Source organism: Labeo rohita, chromosome 20, assembly GCF_022985175.1.
Source record: "Labeo rohita strain BAU-BD-2019 chromosome 20, IGBB_LRoh.1.0, whole genome shotgun sequence".
NCBI classification, from domain to species: domain Eukaryota; kingdom Metazoa; phylum Chordata; class Actinopteri; order Cypriniformes; family Cyprinidae; genus Labeo; species Labeo rohita.
Genome location: NC_066888.1, coordinates 30,806,628 through 30,826,424, shown reverse-complemented (window position 1 = coordinate 30,826,424; position 19,797 = coordinate 30,806,628). Strand labels below are relative to the sequence as shown.

Below are 19,797 nucleotides of genomic sequence, written 5' to 3'. Positions count from 1 at the left end.
GAGAAGAAAAGTCAAAATTGTAATATGTAAAATTGCAGCAAATGTAGTATGTATTCCATGCATACAGAAAATAAGCATACTATGCACAGAATACATTCTATACACTGCAGATGGTAGTATGCTATTCTAAACAAGCTTAAGTTATTTTATATAAAAGCACTGAAATGAATAAATATAAATGCACAAACCCACACAGACAAAATGTTTCATTATGAAAACTGAGGTTTATCTGAGCAAAATAAGGGGTAAAAAAAGGCTTAAACGTTTCTTTGCATCCAGCAGTTCGGAACAAAAGCATTGTAGCAACAATTCTTCTTCAGTCCAGACAGATGCTCTCATTCTGGGTTGCTTTCAGAGAGAACATCTGCCATGTAAACGTGGGGGGAAACAATAATAAAATATACACAACTCAAAACCTACAAAAGGAAAGGAAATGAAAGGAGGCGCTGGAGCTGATTGAGATCCGTTCAGCACAGAAGAGCTAAACTACAGCGTACTGCTGATACAACAGCTCACGAATCCTGTAGTAGTCATCACAATGGCAGCCTTCCAGACAGATGCGGCCCGCTTCAGTCTGAGAGAGAGAGAGAGAGAGAGAGAGAGAGAGAGGTCAGTGGGGTCAGTGTTGTACAGCGGCGCAGTGAGGTGTTCAGGTGAGCATGTTAAGGGCCGTTCACACAGGATGTGTTCTTGCATAACCAAACAGCGTAAAGCTGGAGTCTCAAGAAGATGTATGCAGCATGACAGGAAGCTGCACATGCTTAAAAAGCTGTATTTCTATCGTCAAGGGTATTGCAGATTATAGATATATTACTATATTAATTACACTTGATTTTTCAATTTAAAATAATATGTAGAGATCACGTCTTTCAACGGCATTATCTCAGAGTCGTCGGATACTGACTGTTTTTTTTGCAACAAATTGAGAACGCATCCTAATGTGCTGGCCACTAATCAAATATTCATGAGAGCTGATTTGCATATTGTGCTGTGTAATCTGATTCCACTCACCCTCCTGACAGCCACCAGATTATTACACACCAGAACTCCGCCCACAAACTCCGCCTGGATCCCTTCGCGCAGCAAAACCTGCTTGAAGTCCGACAGGCGAGGCTCGTTGATGAACACAGACTGATGACCCGGGACCTTAGGAGAATAAGTGTAATTTCACATATTATTTTTTATGCATATGCAATAAAACACCTTATCTGTTTATCCCAGAGCAGTGTTTGAGAAGATATTTCTACAGTCAGCACATCTAGTTTAATGTCTTTCCTCTGGTGATCAGCTGCATAATATAGAGCTTTATTTTAAACTGCATCATGAGCTCATTTTCTCCTAATTTACATGGTAACTGGCTGTCTTCATTGCACACATATATTTTCCTCTATTCTCTTGCTCTGCATTGCAGCAGACTCGTATTCTCCTACCAATAAGCCATAAATCTAGTTTTATTTAAATATTATTGATATACTATTACAGTTTCAGTTAATATTTAAAATTAGATTTTATTTTTCTCTTTAATTTTAAAGTTTTAGTAATTTTTGTCATTATTATGTTTTTTTTTTGTATGTCTATATAGTATTTATTCATTTTTATTTATTATTTTATTTTATTTTATTTTTAATTATTTTAATTACTTCAACTTCAATTATGTGAAAATCAATGTAATTTTAATTTTATTTTGTAGTTAATTTTGTAATTTTTATTAGTGTATATATTTTATTATTAAATATTTAATATACGTCTATATAGTGTTATTAATTTTACTCATTAGTTTAAGTTTTAGTTTTAATTATTATAATAATTCAACAAACTTAAAAATGAGACGGGCTAAATGAAATAAAATTTAAGTTTAGTTTTTGCTGCTATTTTGAATTTAAATTTATTCTTACATTTTCTGAAGTTTTAAGTTTTAGAATTTTTTAAGAAGTTTTTGTCATTACTACTATTTTTAAAATGTGCCTATACAATAAATATTCATTTATTTAATTTATAATTTAGTTAACTTTATTTAGTTTTAATTATTTTAGTATTTCAACTTAAACTAAATAAAAATGAGAAATGTTGCCCTGACAACTAGCTGAAAAAAATTAAGTTCATGATTTTTGTGAATATTTCAAATAAGATTTTTTTTTATATTTTCTGTTTTCACTTTAATTTTGCCATGTTTTATTTGTTTGTTTTATTTTGTTGTGTTTTGTCATTTTTATTAGTGTAAATATATTTTTATTATTAAATATTTTATAATAAATATATGTCCATATATAAATATACATTTTTACTCCGTTTCAGTTTATTTATAGTTATTTTAATTGCATATATATATATATATATATATATATTAAATGTAAATGAGTAATATTATGTGGCAAATAACAAAAATTTATAACAATTTTTTTTTTTTTTTTTTTTTAAATATGGTTTTAACTGTAGTTAACAATAATAACCATGTTAAGCGTCTCATTTGTGCTGTACTTGATGTCTCTTTCACCTCATTAGCAGGCAGTGGCTCCAACGTGGGAATGACGTCGCTCTCCTCTGAAATCTCCCTGTCGTCCTCTCCAAACAAAGTCTTCATGGCCCGCTGGTTAGCCACGGCGCTGGGCTCAGTCGTCAGCTCCGGTGTGACGTCCATGGCCGGTTCTCCGTCCTCTGTCTCCTCTTTGGCGTCTCCCATCTCTGGGATGACACCAGTGTCCACTTTCTCCACACGCATGTCCAGAACGCCATCGATCCAGGCCAGCTCTGTGTCTTTGGCTTTACAGAACTGCAGCGAACTGACCAACGAGTCCTTCAGCCTGACCTACAGCGACATTTACAGCTTCATCAGTCTGTGAACATTTCAGATAACTGGACACCTTGTGTAACATCAAAGATAAAGTTATATTTAAAGAGAATCATGCCATGATAAATGATGCTCTTTTGAAACATTCACAACTCAAAGCTCCCCGAAACTTTAGTGGAATATTTAACATCTTAATATTTATATTTTGAGCAGTAAGATGGAGTATAGCATTTCACACTGCAAGACCAAAATATTTTATTTCAAGCAACGTTTTACTAATTCATATATATATATATATATATATATATATATATAACCTCATATTAATTGAGACTACATACATTATATTCCAGTATATTTTTATATATAAAAATAAATATATATCGATTTATATATAATAGATATTTATACAGAGAGATTGTTTTTGTTTTAATTTTAGTAAAAGTTTTTTGATTACTATTTTTTAATATCACTATAAAGTATTTATTTATTGGTTTTAGCTTATTTTGTTTAGTTATTTTAGCACTTCAATGAAAAGATGCCTAGACGATATAAAACAAGTTTAAGTTTATAGTCTTTGTTGATATTTTAAATTAGACTTCGTTATATTTTCTGTTTTCATTGTTAGTTCAAGTCTTAGGGATTTTGTTGTGTTTTTGTCATAATTTAATAAAATAAAATAATTGTATTTTTTAAGTGTGTATATTTCTAGTTTATAATATATTTCAGAAATATTTTGCTACACCATTAAAAATAATAAATAAGAAAAAACAAGGCAAAAATGTATTAAACTATTTAAAGCAGTTGGAACAGGAATAATATACAATTAAAAACAAGGTGTTTTAAAATAATCAAAACATGTTTTCATCATGTTTTTCACCAAATGAACACTAAGAGCAACGATATTTAATCATTTTAATTTATATGTAGCAATACAACAACAAAAATAAAAGAAAATACAATTTTTAATATGATGTTTTTTAAATAAAAAAAAACTCCCACAATATTTAAGTATCCTTCAAAAGGTCCTAAATTTTTATTAACAATATGTATTTAAACAATTTTGAGAAATGCCAACTATACTGATATAGAGAGGTCAGACAATTATATTTATCATTCAAAGCCTAAGCATTTTAGTTTAATTTTAGCTTAAGTTTAAGGATCAGTGAAAGAGATATTATATTATATAAGTGTATATTTTAATTCCAGGTTCTGTGTGACAGAGAGAGTCATTACCTGGTAAATGTGGGTCTCACTGGTGGCGTCCACCGTCTCCTGCAGTTTTGGCGTGTAAACTTTGATGTCTTTCCCGCTGAAGGCCTTGCAGGAATCGGCCAGGTCCTGACTGGCCTCAGGCGGTCCGTGAACGATGATTAGCTGTCTGGGTTTCATCTGGTTTATGATCTTCTTAATAGAGTCCCCCGTCAGAACGGCCCTCATAATCGATGTATGTGACTCGAGCTCTGAGGGACGCAACAGATGAATCAATCACTATCAACTGAATTATAATTATAGAAATATAGAATATACATATACATACATATACATATACATACATATATATATATATATATATATATATATATACACACTCATATATAACTGTTGTAATCACTGTATGACTAAGCTATGAAGAAAAAAATAATTATTTCACATTTTTAGATTCAAACTTAGAGTAGACAGACAGAATTTTTTTTTTAAACCTGAAATATTGGTAAGATATTTATTCACAATTTAAAAATGTACAATTATTTTTATATTATTATGGAAATCAGTTTAAGGGGGCAAATATTGCTTGTAAAACGCTGGCAAATGTACTAGCATTAAATTAAGCTCAAATCTCAAATGGTTTAAACATTTTCTCACCACTGGAGATTAGAATCACTCATGGAGTCTGAAATCACATTATCAGTTCAGCGGCAGATAAACACACAAACCACAGAAGAGCAATTCATTAGAGATGGATGAAAGGTTATTAGGTGTAAGGGCTAATTATTCAGTTAAAACTGACAGTGGTGTGTGTACTGGCAAACACGCACATCTGAGTGTGTCTGGGAGAGACCTCGTATTTTTAACTGACTGTAGGATACGTCTATGAAGCTACATCTTAGTAAAAGCAGGACACATTTTTACCGAATGCTAATTTGTGAAAATCTCACACACTACAAGGTGTGCGCCACCTGCAGGCCACATGTAAGGACGACACATCCTAATCACTGCTTACCAGTACAATTTATCCAATTAACACACATTAAGGAGAAGTCAACTTCCAAAACAATGATTCACATATATAGTACTCACCCCCAGAATACACAGAGTACAGGGAGAGCAAGGCAAGATGAGCGTTTGACATTAAAAAGTATATAAATTGTATTATTTTTATGAAAATAGCCAATCGCTTCGCTACATAACAGCCTTCTTCCTCGGCTGGGATCGTTTACAACCGCATTTGTGATCGTTTGAAGCCGTGTTTAAACTGCATATTGAAAGTTTAATATTGGAGCACCATTTCAGTCCATTATATGGAGAAAAATCCTGAAATGTTTTCCTTAAAAAAAAATTTCTTTACGACTGAAGAAAGAAAGACATGAACACTTGGATGACAAAGGGGGTGAGTACATTATATGTGAATCTTTGTTTTGAATTAACAAATTAAATGTTTTGGATTTTAAAATACAATTTTTTATTTTTTTTTTATTTATACTTTAGGCACTTTGTCATTTTTTTAATTTCATTAATTTGCTAATATTTATTAAATACATTTAAACAAATTAAATGTAGGTACATTGTCTGTTTTATATTCGAAAACCTTTTATTTTAACTAGCATTTTGTACACAATAAAAAAAAAAGAAGTCATTATATATACAATATTTTTTTATAAGAGTATATTTTATAAGAAAATACTATTTTAGTTTTTCTACTTCAAAATTTCATTTAATTCAATGTGTTACTTCCCGTTTCTTTGTAACTAAGTTTGTGAATTTACTAGCAATTTTTTTTTTTATTTACATTTTTACACCAATTTTTTTTTCTAGTGTATACAATAAGTCCTTAATTTATATACATCTCTTAAAAAACATTTTAACAAATTAAATGTAGGTATAAGTCTTCTGTTTTATATATTAAACCTTTTCATTTTGACTTTTTTTATTATATAAATAATAATCTAGTTGATTTAAACACCTAATAAAATAAGAGATCGCGGGATGATTTCAAATTCAAAATTCGAATTTTCAGAGACAGAAGAAGACATATTCTGATCATTACTGTGTACAGAATTTTCCAAACTCAATGAAACGTGAAGTTTTAATCCAGCATAAACCGATCTGAGAAAGCGGTGGCTGGTAATCATACGTGATTGTTCACCACAGGGTGTCAGTGCTCTGTAGTGGCCTAATCGCGACGCTGCAGTTTGTGAGATTTGATAAATAAGATCATAATGAACCTTTATTTATCTGTATTAAATATGTTAGTCACTATTGTGTGTCATATTCTGTCATCATTTGACTGTATGTAGTCAAATGCCAAAATATGAATATTCAATAGTCGCACTGTCAGCGTGTTACGGTTAAAAATTATTTAAATGTTTAACTTCGTTAAATAAGGCAGTTACCGCACATTTATTCAGCCATTTAAAAAATGTAATAAGCAGTATGGGCTCAGAATAAGAGAACCAACGCACACAAACAAATTAGCTATGGTTTAGCCATGGCTATATAACCACAAATTAACATGGATTTTACTACACTGACTATAGTTTAACAGTGGTAGGCTATTTGTATTAAAAGTGTTGTTACACAAATGGTAAAAATGGAAGAAACATGGCATTTTTACTATAGTAAAACCATGGTTAAAGGTTCATGAAACCCTGGACTACTTTTTCTGAGATGTTAGCAGAGGTGTTTGTGTTGCAGATCATAGATGACAGTGTTAGCACCTGTTAATTTTAATTGTTGGACAAAACTGGTTAATTTTAAACTTTTTTGCGCAATTTTCATCTTCCGGGTTTAAAATCTACATTGTGCTGACGTCACAGTATGCGACGTGCCAACGGACTATAGTACATCGATGACGCGCTGGTGTCTCATAATTATTCATGTAACGCGTTACTGTAATTCGATTCTTTTTTTAGTAACGGAGTAATTTAACGCGTTATAATTTCCAAATGAGTAATTAGAGTATAGTTACAAGCATGCGTTACTGCTGCGTTACATCATTGCCGACATAATCTGTTTTATTATCTAGATTGTAAAAAGGGTGTTGGCTAGCACACGCGACGTCCTCTACCTGACACCTATTTTGACTGGTAAGCGCCCATGAGGCTGATTCTACCAATGAAAAAGTCAGCAATGGGGAGAGGAAAGTACGTGTTTTGTAGCTGGAAATACAATCATTATTTTGAGTCTATTTCTGTCAAGGGAAAGAACATTATTGTGCATTGTCAGAGGGGAAGAAAACCTTTTCAACCGTGAAAAACTCTATATCCATTTTAAAACACCTGGAAGGGCAGCACAGCACATTAAAACTTCTTGAGAATGTACAGGGTGCGGAGAGCAACGCATCAACTTCTATTGTCTTCACATGAGTCTCTGCCCGCCCGCAGCCCCGTACCCGCACTCACCCATCAAGTCTTGTCCCGCACCGCTCTCTGTTGCATCGACGCATGGCGCAAGACAAGCCTTGATGGCGAGTACAGGTGTGGGGCTGCGGGCGGGCAGAGATGCAATGTGCGGGATGTGATAGAATACAATGATTTGCGGGACTCCCGCAAAGTAGAAATATCTAAACATAAAATATCTAAAACAAATGAATTGCTATTCATGTATTGCACAAAAGCAACAAGAACAACTAATATAAAACAAAAACAATTAACGCGCATAAGCATAGGCAGAGTTTCTATTTATAACACGTGTTTCCAGCGTTAAACAATGTTGATTTCTGGAATGCAGTGGACAATCAGAGAATCCACTCTCTGCTCGAAATGCCGTGCATTTTGCAACCACGCATGCAGCAGCCTATTGCTTTTAGTAAAAATAACAGTAGTTTGTGAATGTTGATGCTTTAATAACAAATATTTTATTGGGAGCGTTTATGCTGGGACTTCCTATTTCACGTAAATTTTGTGGATGTGCAGAAAAAAAGTAATGTAACTAGTAATGTAACTAATTACTTTTGAAATAAAGTAATCAGAACAGTAATTTGATTACTTTTAAAAGGAGTAATCAGTAATTTAATTACATTTTCAGAGTAATTTGCCCAACACTGATATTAATTGCGAGAAACGTTCATGAACGTCGCAATATAAGCCTTAAAAGTTAAGGTGCAACAGCGTGTTCATATATGTGACCCTGGACCACAAAACCAGTCTTAAGTCGCTGGGGTCTATTTGTAGCAATAGCCAAAAATATATTGCATGGGTCAAAATTATTGATTTTTCTTTTATGGCAAAAATCATTAGGAAATTAAATGAAGTTCATGTTCCATTAAGATATTTTGTAAAATTCCTACTGTAAATATCAAAACTTAATTTTTGATTAGTAATACGCATTGCTAAGAACTTAATTTGGACAACTTTAAAAGTGATTTTCTCAATATTTTGATTTTTTTGCACCCTCAGATTCCAGACTTTCACATAGTTGTATCTCGGTTAAATATTGTCCTATCCTAACAAACCATATATCAGTGGAAAGCTTATGATGTATAAATCTCAATTTCAAAAAATTGACACTTATGACTGGTTTTGTGGTCCAGGGTTATATATGCGTTTTCGATGCAGAGTGCAAATGTCTGTGCATTTATTTGCGTTCTTAACTCGATGGAAGCAAAATGAAACAGTCTAAACAGTCTGAACCTGAAGTTCATTCTCTCCCCTCTTCCCCCTCCGCTCCACAGCACACCACGCCCACTTTTGCAGCATTTTTCAAAACTGTGGGAACTAACCAGTAGTGAAACAGGGGAGTTTCACGACCCTTTCATTTTCCTATTATCAGTCAAACTTAAATTAAAATTGTACATTCATCAGGTATGAAATATGGTCAGTAAAAGAAAAATACTTTTTTGAGAACGCGGCAGGTTAGTAGGGAAATGTATTTATTTATTATTATTCAGAATGCACATACGGAAGGGAAATATATTTATAGTAACATTTCAGCAGGTTGAAGATGATTCATGTTAACGCAGTGAATATGATTAACTGTTGTTTTTAAAGAAACGCCAGCCCTAAAATGTATTAATAATCTGTGTTCTCATGAGAAAATGTGTGTATGTAGGTGTGCTGAACTCTAACCAGAAACTCCCGAGCCGTATCAAGTAAAACACAGTACTACTTGTGCAAGTAGTCCATTATTTCTGTATTTTTATTTTCATAATTAGTAATAAGAGTCAGACTGATGATGAATCCTCACCTGATCTCTAGTGTTTGTGTGGTGCTGGTGCATTTGGTGGGGACGTCGGACAGGTCCTGCTCCATCGGCTCCTCTCCGTTTGTCAGTCCAGACTCCAGTTTGCTCTTCTCCTCTTCTGTGGCCTGGAGCTCAGGAACCAGAAACTCCTCAGGCCTGAAGGTTAGAGGTCAAAGGTCATTCCAGAGAAAATACAAAACATGAACATTACACAATAAACATAAGATGAAACAGAACGTAAACAAAAGTACACATCATAAAGGATTTCTGAAACATTTTATTAAGTTATGAAGTAAATAATAGCACGCACCCATGATAAATATCATAGCATTACCATCTGATTAAATTTTTTTTAAGGGCAATAACTCCTAATTCGTCTCACTCACCTGATGATTTCTCCATACTCGTCCCATTTGATCCGCTCCTCGTGTGTAGGAAACATGGGGTAGGACTTTTTGGCCTGTTTGAAGAAGCTGCCCTTCCTCCCGCCCTCGCCCTTCATCATCAGGTCGTGATGTTTGGTCTTCACCACCGCCGGCTGCTCCAGATCGTCCTCCATATCGCTCTCATCGCTCGAGTCCATGTCCACCCTGACCGTCAACATAGAACGCTGTTATTAAACCTCAGGTAAGGTTAGGATAGCCGATCTAATAATAGTAATGGCATTATTACACCATAAACGACTGAGACAGCCTTACAGCGCTCTGTAAAAGTGAAGAAATGACAACAGAAAAGTCTGGTTGATATATAACCTGTTCATGAACTGTGCTTTTCTCAATATCTTTAGGTTAACATGAATATTATTGCATAAAGTGGCCTTTGGCCTTTATTTAAGTTTTTAAATCACCTTTTTGCCTTTAAATATTCAATAGTTTTTCCAAATCCAAGTCTGATATTGTTTCATATAGTCTCAATTCATGTGATAATATTATTAATAATATTATTATTAATGATAATAATGCCATAAAAACAACAGTTTTAGACGTACATTTAAATAAATATATTTTATATATATATATACATATATATATATATTTATTTTTTTTTTTATTAATTTTTATTGTATAATTGAAGATTTAAAATTAATCAAATTTACACAAAACATTAATTAGCACAACTGTTTGCAACATTTATAATTCAAAATGTTTCTTGAGCAAATCAGCATATTAGAATGATTTCTGAAGGATCATGTGACACTGAAGATTGGAGAAAATTCAGCTTTGCTAACAGGAATTAATTACATTTTACAATAAATTCACACAAAAGACAGTTATTTTAAATTGTAATAATATTACACTGTTTTTACTGTATTTTTGATCAAATAAATGCAGCCTTGGCCAGCAGAAGAAACTTGTTTCTCTAATGTAAAAGAGAACTGGGTTATTTTTCCAGTCAGTTCACTTGTTTTGGGTCTGAGTTCGGGTTCTTTAAAAAGCATACATGTGAACAGCCTTAGGCACTTCTACTTGCAACAGAAGGCAAAACATGAATAAATATGAAGGCAAGTTTGCACACCCTGATCAACACGAAAGCTGCTGTTTCAAACTGCTTTTATTCCATTTTAAGCAGCAGCAGGAGAAGAGATGTTGAATGCTTAACATCACAGCTCAAAAAGCCTACGACTTCGCGACCCAATCGCACAGCTCTAGGATGAATGATTCATAAAGTATTTATAGATCAATTTTTTTCAGTGAGGATCTGTCTTATGAATATTTGTAGAGAATTACCCACAGCACACTTCGTAAGTGCCTCTAGAAAGTCTTGGTTTTTATGAGCAGTGTATTCTGGGTGAATCGAAGCAGTTTTTCATTCTGACAGAGTTTTAGTCACAAACACATTTCTACTCACTCTTTCGCCTGCTCCAGTTTTTTGGCAGCTTCTTTCTTCATTTTCTCTTTCTCCATGTATTCCTCTAGTTCTCGTCCTTCCAGTCGACAACGTTTTCTTATCTGGTTTGGTTAAAGAAAAAAACACAAATCATTAAAATAACAAATCAAACATATCAGAATAGCTTTACTGATGTAAAAACAAATTATTGGATGGGGTTAAGCTCAATTATGAAGTTGCTACAAATAATGTTTAATGAAGTTTTATCCAGGCATTAATTGAAAATAGCACAGACTAAAAGACCTCAAAAAAAATTAATTGATTGACAGCTGTGCATGAAATAGACACTGACACAGTCAAAATGCATTAAGTAAATGGCACTGCAAAACTGTTTTGGCTGAATATAGAATATCTCCAGTTGCTGAAATTTCAGTGCATCGCTATTGCAAAGACTTGATGCTGATTTAAAAAAATTTAAGTTGTATAGTTCAAGACCTCACCTCCAGGTCGATCCTCTTCTCCCCTGGGTTGTCTATGAGGTAGCGGGACAGCGTTCCTGGTGTGGTCCTGTAGGTGAGGATGACAGAGTTCTTGGTGTCCTGGCACCACTGTATGAAGAGCTCCCGTGAGAAGCCGGACTCTAGATCGGGCTGGCTGCACAGAACCACCTTCGGGCTGGGCACGCGGGCCAGATCGGCCAGGCTGTGACAGAGCGAGAGGTGGCGGAACTGGAAAGGGTTGTTCCGCTTGTCCTCGAAGCATCGCATCAGTTTATCGCTCATCCACTCGACCTGTGAGAGGACATGAGGGCTTTCTGATTTCTGTCTCGGTACACGTGAAAATTTTTTTTTACAAAAAGCTAGATATTTCCTGGGATTCTGTGCTGTTTTAAGCTTTTCATACTCTTCATATTGTGTGGTCAGTTCACAGCAGTGATAATGTTGTGATAAACAATTACCCCACTACAAAGCGATATAAAAAACTTTTATAATAGGAACTTTTTCATCACCTTACAGATACATCCATATTTTTTAGGTCAAATTCTTATATTTAATCAATAAATTCAATTAGAATTATAAGATATGTTTCATTGAAACAACTAATTTATTCAGTCATTGGACCATTTATTGAACTGATTCATTCAAAATGCAGGAGAAAAAAAAAAAACTAAGAAAAACTGAGGAAATAAAGTCTACACAATTATGAGAAAAAAATTCAGAATTTTTACAAATTTGGAAGAAAAAAAAACAGGATTCTTGACAAATTTTGAAAAAAAAAAAATCTTCAAAATTATAAAGAAAAAAAGTTAAAATTCTTCACAATTCTAATAAAACAGTCAGAATTCTTCACAACATTGAAAAAAGTCAGAATTCTAGAATTTTACACAATGCTGAGAAAAAAAGTCAGAATTTGTTAAATATAAAAAAAGTCAGTATGTCACAATTATGAGAAAAAAAACAAACTTCTTCACAATTCTAAGGAAAGTCTCAGAATTCTTCATCATTCTGAAAAAAGGCAAAATTTTATACAAAAGTCAGAATTCTTAATTCTGAAAAAAAAATCATAATTCTGGGATTAAAACTTACAATACTAATGAAAAAGTCAGAATTGTTCATAATGCTGAAAAAAGTCAAAATTCTAGAATTCTACACAAATCTGAAAAGAAATTTAGAATTCTTTAAAATTCTGAAAAAGAATTCTTCACAATTATGAGAAAAAATAGTCAAACTTCTACACAATACTAAGGAAAGTGTCAGAACTCTATAATTCTGAAAAAAGTCAGAATTCTAGAATGTTACACAATCCTGAGAAAAGTCAGAATTCTTCACAATTCTAAGGAAAGTGTCAGAATTCTAGACAATTCTGAGAAAAAAAGTCAGAAATTCTTCACAATTCTGAGAAAAAAAGGCAAAACTGTATACAATTATTAGAAGTCAGAATTCTTAATTCTGAGAAATAACTGAATTCTGAGATTATAACTATAACTATAACAATTCTAAGGAAAAAGTCAGAATTCTTCATAATTCTGAAAAGTCAAAATTTTTCACAATTCTGAGAAGAAAAGGCAGAATTCTATACAACTATGAGAAAAAAAAAAGATAAAAACTATACAACTATGAGAAAAAATATTTACAATTCTGAGAAAAAAGTCAGAATTCTTCAAAATTCTGAAAAAAGTCAGAACTGCAGTTTCATAACTCACAACTGTAAGAAAAAAAATAATCTTAAAATGTTAACTTACTGTTAACCAAACTGTTTAATAAGATCAATGTGACGTGCAATCGTGCTAATATTCAGGAAAAACAGCACTCTTGCTCATGTGACATTCCTACTCTGACATAAATATAAGACAAAACTCACGTGGGAAATGTGGCCCTGTATATTCTAAATATCGCGGGCATTCAAAAGGCATTAAGTATCATGCAGTGAAAGCATGCACTTATAAGGCAAGTTTGTTTGGTTTACGCAAAGCGAGTGACATGCTCTATAATGCCAGCTTGCACATCATTAAACAATAATGATATTATCGCAGACAACACAGACAACTTATAATGGCAGGATTTTAATGTGATAGTGAGACCTGAGACTTTGAGAACTCCACCACGTTGTAGCTGACGTTGTTGAGCAGGGCGAGCGAGTAAACGCCCAATCCTGCATCTTTGGTCCTCCAGATCTGATCCAGGAGCTGAGCCAGTTCCAGCACTCGTCCCGCCGTATCCACAGCGATCAGCACATTACCATCGCCACGGAGAGTCTCCATGACATTGGCTGGAAGAGAATGCAGAACGTCACACTTAACCAAAATAACAGCAGTGCCGCAAATCACCAAAATCATTTTACTGTTGAACTTACTCAGCAGTTGCTCATCACGTTGTTTCCTGCGAGGCTGCACATACGAGGCGTTGAAGGAATCTGTGATGAGGAGAGACGGCCTGCTGATGGTCTCCAGAGAGCAGCCGTTCAGATGACTAATTGGACACAGCAAGCATTATGTAAAATCATTTTACTCTACACTGGGATCAGAAATTAACCAGAACTTAAAGCTACATATGTATCTGACGTTGGTTTGATTTTTAATTAATAGTCATGATTGTTCTTATTGCAGCATTTATTAATTTGTTTTATCATTTAAAGAAAAATCATTATAATCATTTATAATTTAATTACTCAAACTATATATAAAATATTATTTGAGAAAATTTGAAATAAAATGAATACTCAAATATAAATGAATCATATTTCAATGTTTCATACTAAACAAAAAATACATTGCTTAAAAAAATTCTAAAATTACTAATTAATTATCTTAACATTATGACAGATTTACATTGCATGAATATGAAAATTAAAATGATTTTCATATTTTTCTCAAATAATAATTTATATATTAAATTACATTTATTATTATATATTATATATATATAAAATATTATATTTAAATTCATATACTATTATATTTGAGTTTAATTCCACACAATTAAAGTTTCGATTTTTAAATAACTGCCATAATTGTTGTGAATTCAGCACTTCTTAATTACTTTTATTAATTAGTACACAGTAAATATTTATTTGTTAACAGTAACTAAACAGTAAGTGCATTTATGTTTTTATTGGGCTAAATTACCTTATAAAGGGCAGAAAATACCCCTGAGGGTATTTTCCCCAGGGTCCAAATATTGTCACTTAATAAATAAAACTTCCTGATACAATTTTAATTTTATCTACAGGTGATTTCTTTCACACTTACATCTCCCTCTTGTGGTTGAAATCCACAGCATAGATGATCTCTTCCTCTCCGTCCTTCACTATTTTCCATATAGTGCCACCGATCATGTGACCCGCAGGAAGTGGGGTGATGGACAGACCGTGACCTTTTCCTGTTCATTAATAAATTATGATAAATTTCCAAGATTTTGGATTGGGGTTTTCTCTTTCTGTACACGAGTGAATGAGGACACGTTTTCTCACCTTTCAGGTTGACGATCTGAGAGTATTTCAGCTGCTGGATTTTGTCAAAAGCTGAATCGACGTCATCCAGTGTGAACAGAGAGAAATCTTCTGTGTTGTGTCGAGACTATAAGATCAAATAAGATGAAACAATTAATATTTCATCACTGCCTAAAAGCTAAAGTATCGAACACTAGAAAACAATGTTTTGCTTTGTTTTTTAACTGGGGAATTTAAGTTCAACTAACGATTCGAGTCGATGCATCATAGATCTCTGTCAAAGTAAAATTGTTTTAATAAAGAGCAGTCAATACTGCATACTACCACTAAAAAAAGTGATATGCTCCCAAACGTCCTATTTAAATCTATTAAATCTGACTTTATTTCCATGATAATTAAGTATATTTGAACCCATAAATTGACATCCTGAAAAAAATACTTTATTACTGTAATGTGAAAATAATTCAAATAATATTTGTTGTACTGCCTTTATGCTGATTACAATTTTTACTATAGTAAAGCAAAAAATGTGTATTAGAGTAATGAGAATCATTAGAATTTGGATGCATTACAGTAATAGGTAGTTTTGGAAGGAAATGTGCTTAATTTTTATGCAACTTAAATTTGTACTGGTCCTATAATATTCATTTTATATATTTAGATTTTTATTTTATTTATTAATTATTTATTAATTTTAGGGTGATGTAACCTGGATTTTTTTTCCCATTTAAACTCATTTAAACATTTTCATAATAAAACAAACTCAAATTGCATTAAAGCTACTTTTGTATCTGATGTTGGTTTAATTTTTAATTACTTTTATTAATTAGTACATAATAAATATTATGTATTTGATTACAAATAATTATTTGAGAAAATAGTATGAAAAAAGTACTTGACAAAACACACCACATAATAATAATATTAAACAAAAATATTTAAAAATTAATGTTTTAGTTATTTAAAAGAAACATTTTTTTAATTTTTGTTAAAATAAATATCTTAAAATTATAACATGAAAATTATTTGAATATGAAAATACAAATTATTGTATGTCTACATGTGTACATTTTGTTTGATTTTTATATGATTTTCATCATATAAATGTTGCCATGAACTGTCAAGTTTTTACTAATTTTTTACTGATTTGACACAATTAAGAAAAAAGATTTTTGATTTATAAGACAATCCTAATCAGTGCTTCTTTTGAAACCAGTCCATCTCACCTGATAGAGATCGTACATGAACATCTGGCCCATCTTGTAGACAGGGATGGTGGCATAAATGGTGCAGTTGAGCCCTAGTTTACCCACAGCGTACGGTAAAGCTCCCAAATGCAGATGATCGGGGTGAGAGAGCAGCACTGCATCCACCTGATGGACATACCTAACAGAGAAAGAACAGGAAACACACATCAAATACAGGAAATGGTATCAATAACACCCATTCATTGTCAAAAAATCATACCGCTTCAGGGAATCTATGATGTCCATGGAGAAACTTTCATCCCAGCCGCAATCGAGCAGGAATCGGAACTCGTCTACCTGTAACAGGTAACATAGAGCCGATTCCTCCTGGACTCCGGAAAGGGCCGTCAGCTTGATGATGGACGTCATTCTGCCGTCTGACCAACAGATGGACAAAAGCATGGACATTAGCATGCTGATAGCATGTTTCGCACATGATTAGCATGTTACTAGCATGTTTCTAACATGGCTAACATGTTACTAGCTTGTTGTTAACATGTTTCTAGCATGATTAGCATATTACTAGCATGTTGTTAACATGATTGGCATGTTGCTAGCATGATTAACAAGTTACTAGCATGTTGCTAACATGTTTCTAACGTGGTTAGCATGTTACTAGCATGTTGCTAGCATGATTAACATTATATTAGCGTGTTGTTAGCATGTTTCTAACATTGTTAGCATACTGCTGGATTAGCAGGATTAGCATGTTACTAGCATGTTGCTAGCATGATTAGTATGTTACTAACACATTGCTGGCATTTTTCTATCATGATAAGTTAACATGTTGCTAAGATGATTAGCAAGTTACTAGCATGTTGGTAGCATGATTAGCATGCTGTTAACATGTTTCTAACATGATTAGCATGTTATTAAATGTTGCTAAAACGATTAAAATGTTACTAGCATTTTGTTAGCATGTTTCTAACATGATTAACATGTTGCTAGCATGATTAGCAAGTTACTAGCATGTTGCAAGCATGATTAGCATCTTACTAGCATGTTGTTAGAATGCTTCCAATATGATTAGCATGTAACTAGCATGTTGCTAGCATTATTACCAAGTTACTAGCATGTTATTAGCATGATTAGCATGTTACTATCATGTTGCTAAAGCATGATTAGCATGTTACTAGCATGTTGCTAACATGTTTCTAACATGTTTAGCATGTTACTAGCATGTTTCTAGCACGATTAACATTATATTAGCGTGTTGTTAGCATGTTTCTAACATGGTTAGCATACTGCTGGATTAGCAGGATTAGCATGTTACTAGCATGATTAGCATGTTACTAACACGTTGCTGGCATTTTTCTATCATAATTAGTTAGCATGTTGCTAAGATGATTAGCAAGTTACTAGCATGTTGGTAGCATGATTAGCATGTTTCTAACATGATTAGCATGCTGTTAGCATGTTTCTAACATGATTAGCATGTTATTAAATGTTGTTAAAGCATGTTTTAACATGATTAACATGTTACTAGCATGATTAGCATTTTGTTAGCAGCATGATAGCATTTCTAACATGTGATTAACATGCTTCCAGTATGATTAGCATGTTACTAGTTACTAGCATGTTGCAAGCATGATTAGCATCTTACTAGCATGTTGTTAGAATGCTTCCAGTATGATTACCATGTAACTAGCATGTTGCTAGTATTATTACCAAGTTACTAGCATGTTGTTAACATGATTAGCATGTTACTAACATGTTGCTAGCATGATTAACAAGTTACTAACATGTTTCTAACATGATTAGCATTTTGCTAACACGCATGTTACTAGCATGTTGCTAGCATGATTAACATGTTACTAACACGTTGCTGGCATTTTGCTATCATGATTAGTTAGCATGTTGTTAAGATGATTAACAAGTTAGTAGCATGTTGGTAGCATGATTAGCATGTTGTTAACATGTTTCTAACATGATTAGCATGTTATTAAATGTTGCTAAAACGATTAACATGTTACTAGCATTTTGTTAGCATGTTTCTAACATGATTAACATGTTGCTAGCATGATTAGCAAGTTACTAGCATGTTGCAAGCATGATTAGCATCTTACTAACATGTTGTTAGAATGCTTCCAGTATGATTAGCATGTAACTAGCATGTTGCTAGCATTATTACCAAGTTACTAGCATGTTGTTAGCATGATTAGCATGTTACTAGCATGTTGCTAGCATGCTTAACAAGTTACTAACATGTTTCTAACGTGATTAGCATGTTGCTAACACGCATGTTACTAGCATGTTGCTAGCATGATTTAGATAGCTAGATAGATTAGAAATATTAGAGTGGAAGCTTACATGAGTCTAAATTGATTAGAAATAGTACATAGAAGGGAAGCTTGATTGAGGCTCAAGGGATTCTGGGAGTTTAGATTTGAATTTTGTCAGTTGGAGTTTGAATAGTGTTGCTCATTTGAACATTCCGTCAATGTAAGTCTTTGGGATTTTTGGTGGTTTTGATAGTCTGGTTTATGAAAACCGTAAGCCGGATCAGTTAGAAAAGACACAGCACACCGAGTCAGACCAGTCTGAAGGTCTGGGCCGAGTTTGGTGGTTCTAGCTTGAAAACTCTAGGAGGAGACAGATACTGAAATTTGGCTCAGAAGAAGAAGAATAATAATATTCTTAAATAGTAGATCAGTAAGTTGGCTTTCTCAAGCCAACTTAATAACTCACGTTTACTTTTGAGCATTTGTTTGTATTAATAGTCATGAAAAGCAATGTACTAAAAACATACTATGTTTTTGGACATGCACCATGGCAATAACACGATATTCTTTGAAAAAGTTATTCATAACACGGTATATAAACATGGAAATCAATTATTCAGTATCACAGTACCACTATAGTTTTACAGTATCTGTAAAACCACTGTATTGGCATTGCAATGACTCATGTACCACGGTAATACCGTGGTATTCTTTTCAGTATCACGGAATAGCATGTAAATACCATAAATATGACAAGAAATATCCAAATATCACAGTAATATTATCTAAAACCAGTACTGTACCGCCAAAGTACGTTTTTTAAACCATTAAAAAGAGCAAATTATGATACAATACTAATAAACGCGCATAAAATAACAGAACTGTAAATGAACTGTAAGTTCAGGACACAGATTGAGACAGAAAGGCAAAGAATGAATAAACTTAATATTCATGAGCCATCATCTATGATACAGTTACTCAACTTTTAGATTAATTTGACGTTTAAACTTAATCTGAACTCAATGAAAACATACATCAGCCAAACAAATGAAGAGATTTTCTTTAAAAACTGACTTGATTTATGTACACAGAAACTTGCATACCCGTATCTCGTTATGTCACTTTTGATCTCAGCAGGTTTGGTCAATAATAAGTGGTGGAAATCGCTGAAAAATCATCTTAAATTCATAGTAATGTTTCAGATCGGCGGCATGAGAGCAGCAGCCATTACCGCCGCTGCCGACGTCACTGGACTCTACCACTGACAGCAGCAGAGGGGCGCTTACAAATAATTAATAAAAATCTCATAATATTTTTAATCGTAAACGATACACAGCAACCATTTTATGATACATATTAACGA

The 19,797-nt window shown here is 33.1% G+C and overlaps 1 protein-coding gene across 1 annotated transcript; it reads right to left on the bottom strand.

Moving 5' to 3' along the window:
* Positions 1–210: 210 nt before the first annotated feature.
* Positions 211–19,665, bottom strand: cpsf2 (cleavage and polyadenylation specific factor 2). Its single transcript, XM_051092125.1, is given in 16 exon segments — positions 211–574; positions 1,012–1,146; positions 2,495–2,806; positions 4,025–4,210; positions 4,212–4,251; positions 9,194–9,346; positions 9,577–9,780; positions 11,039–11,139; positions 11,518–11,808; positions 13,599–13,786; positions 13,871–13,986; positions 14,766–14,895; positions 14,987–15,092; positions 16,192–16,351; positions 16,433–16,589; positions 19,538–19,665. Coding segments are annotated over 15 exon segments (2,364 nt in total). The 5' UTR covers positions 16,582–16,589; positions 19,538–19,665; the 3' UTR covers positions 211–481.
* Between the last annotated feature and the right edge of the window lie 132 nt (positions 19,666–19,797).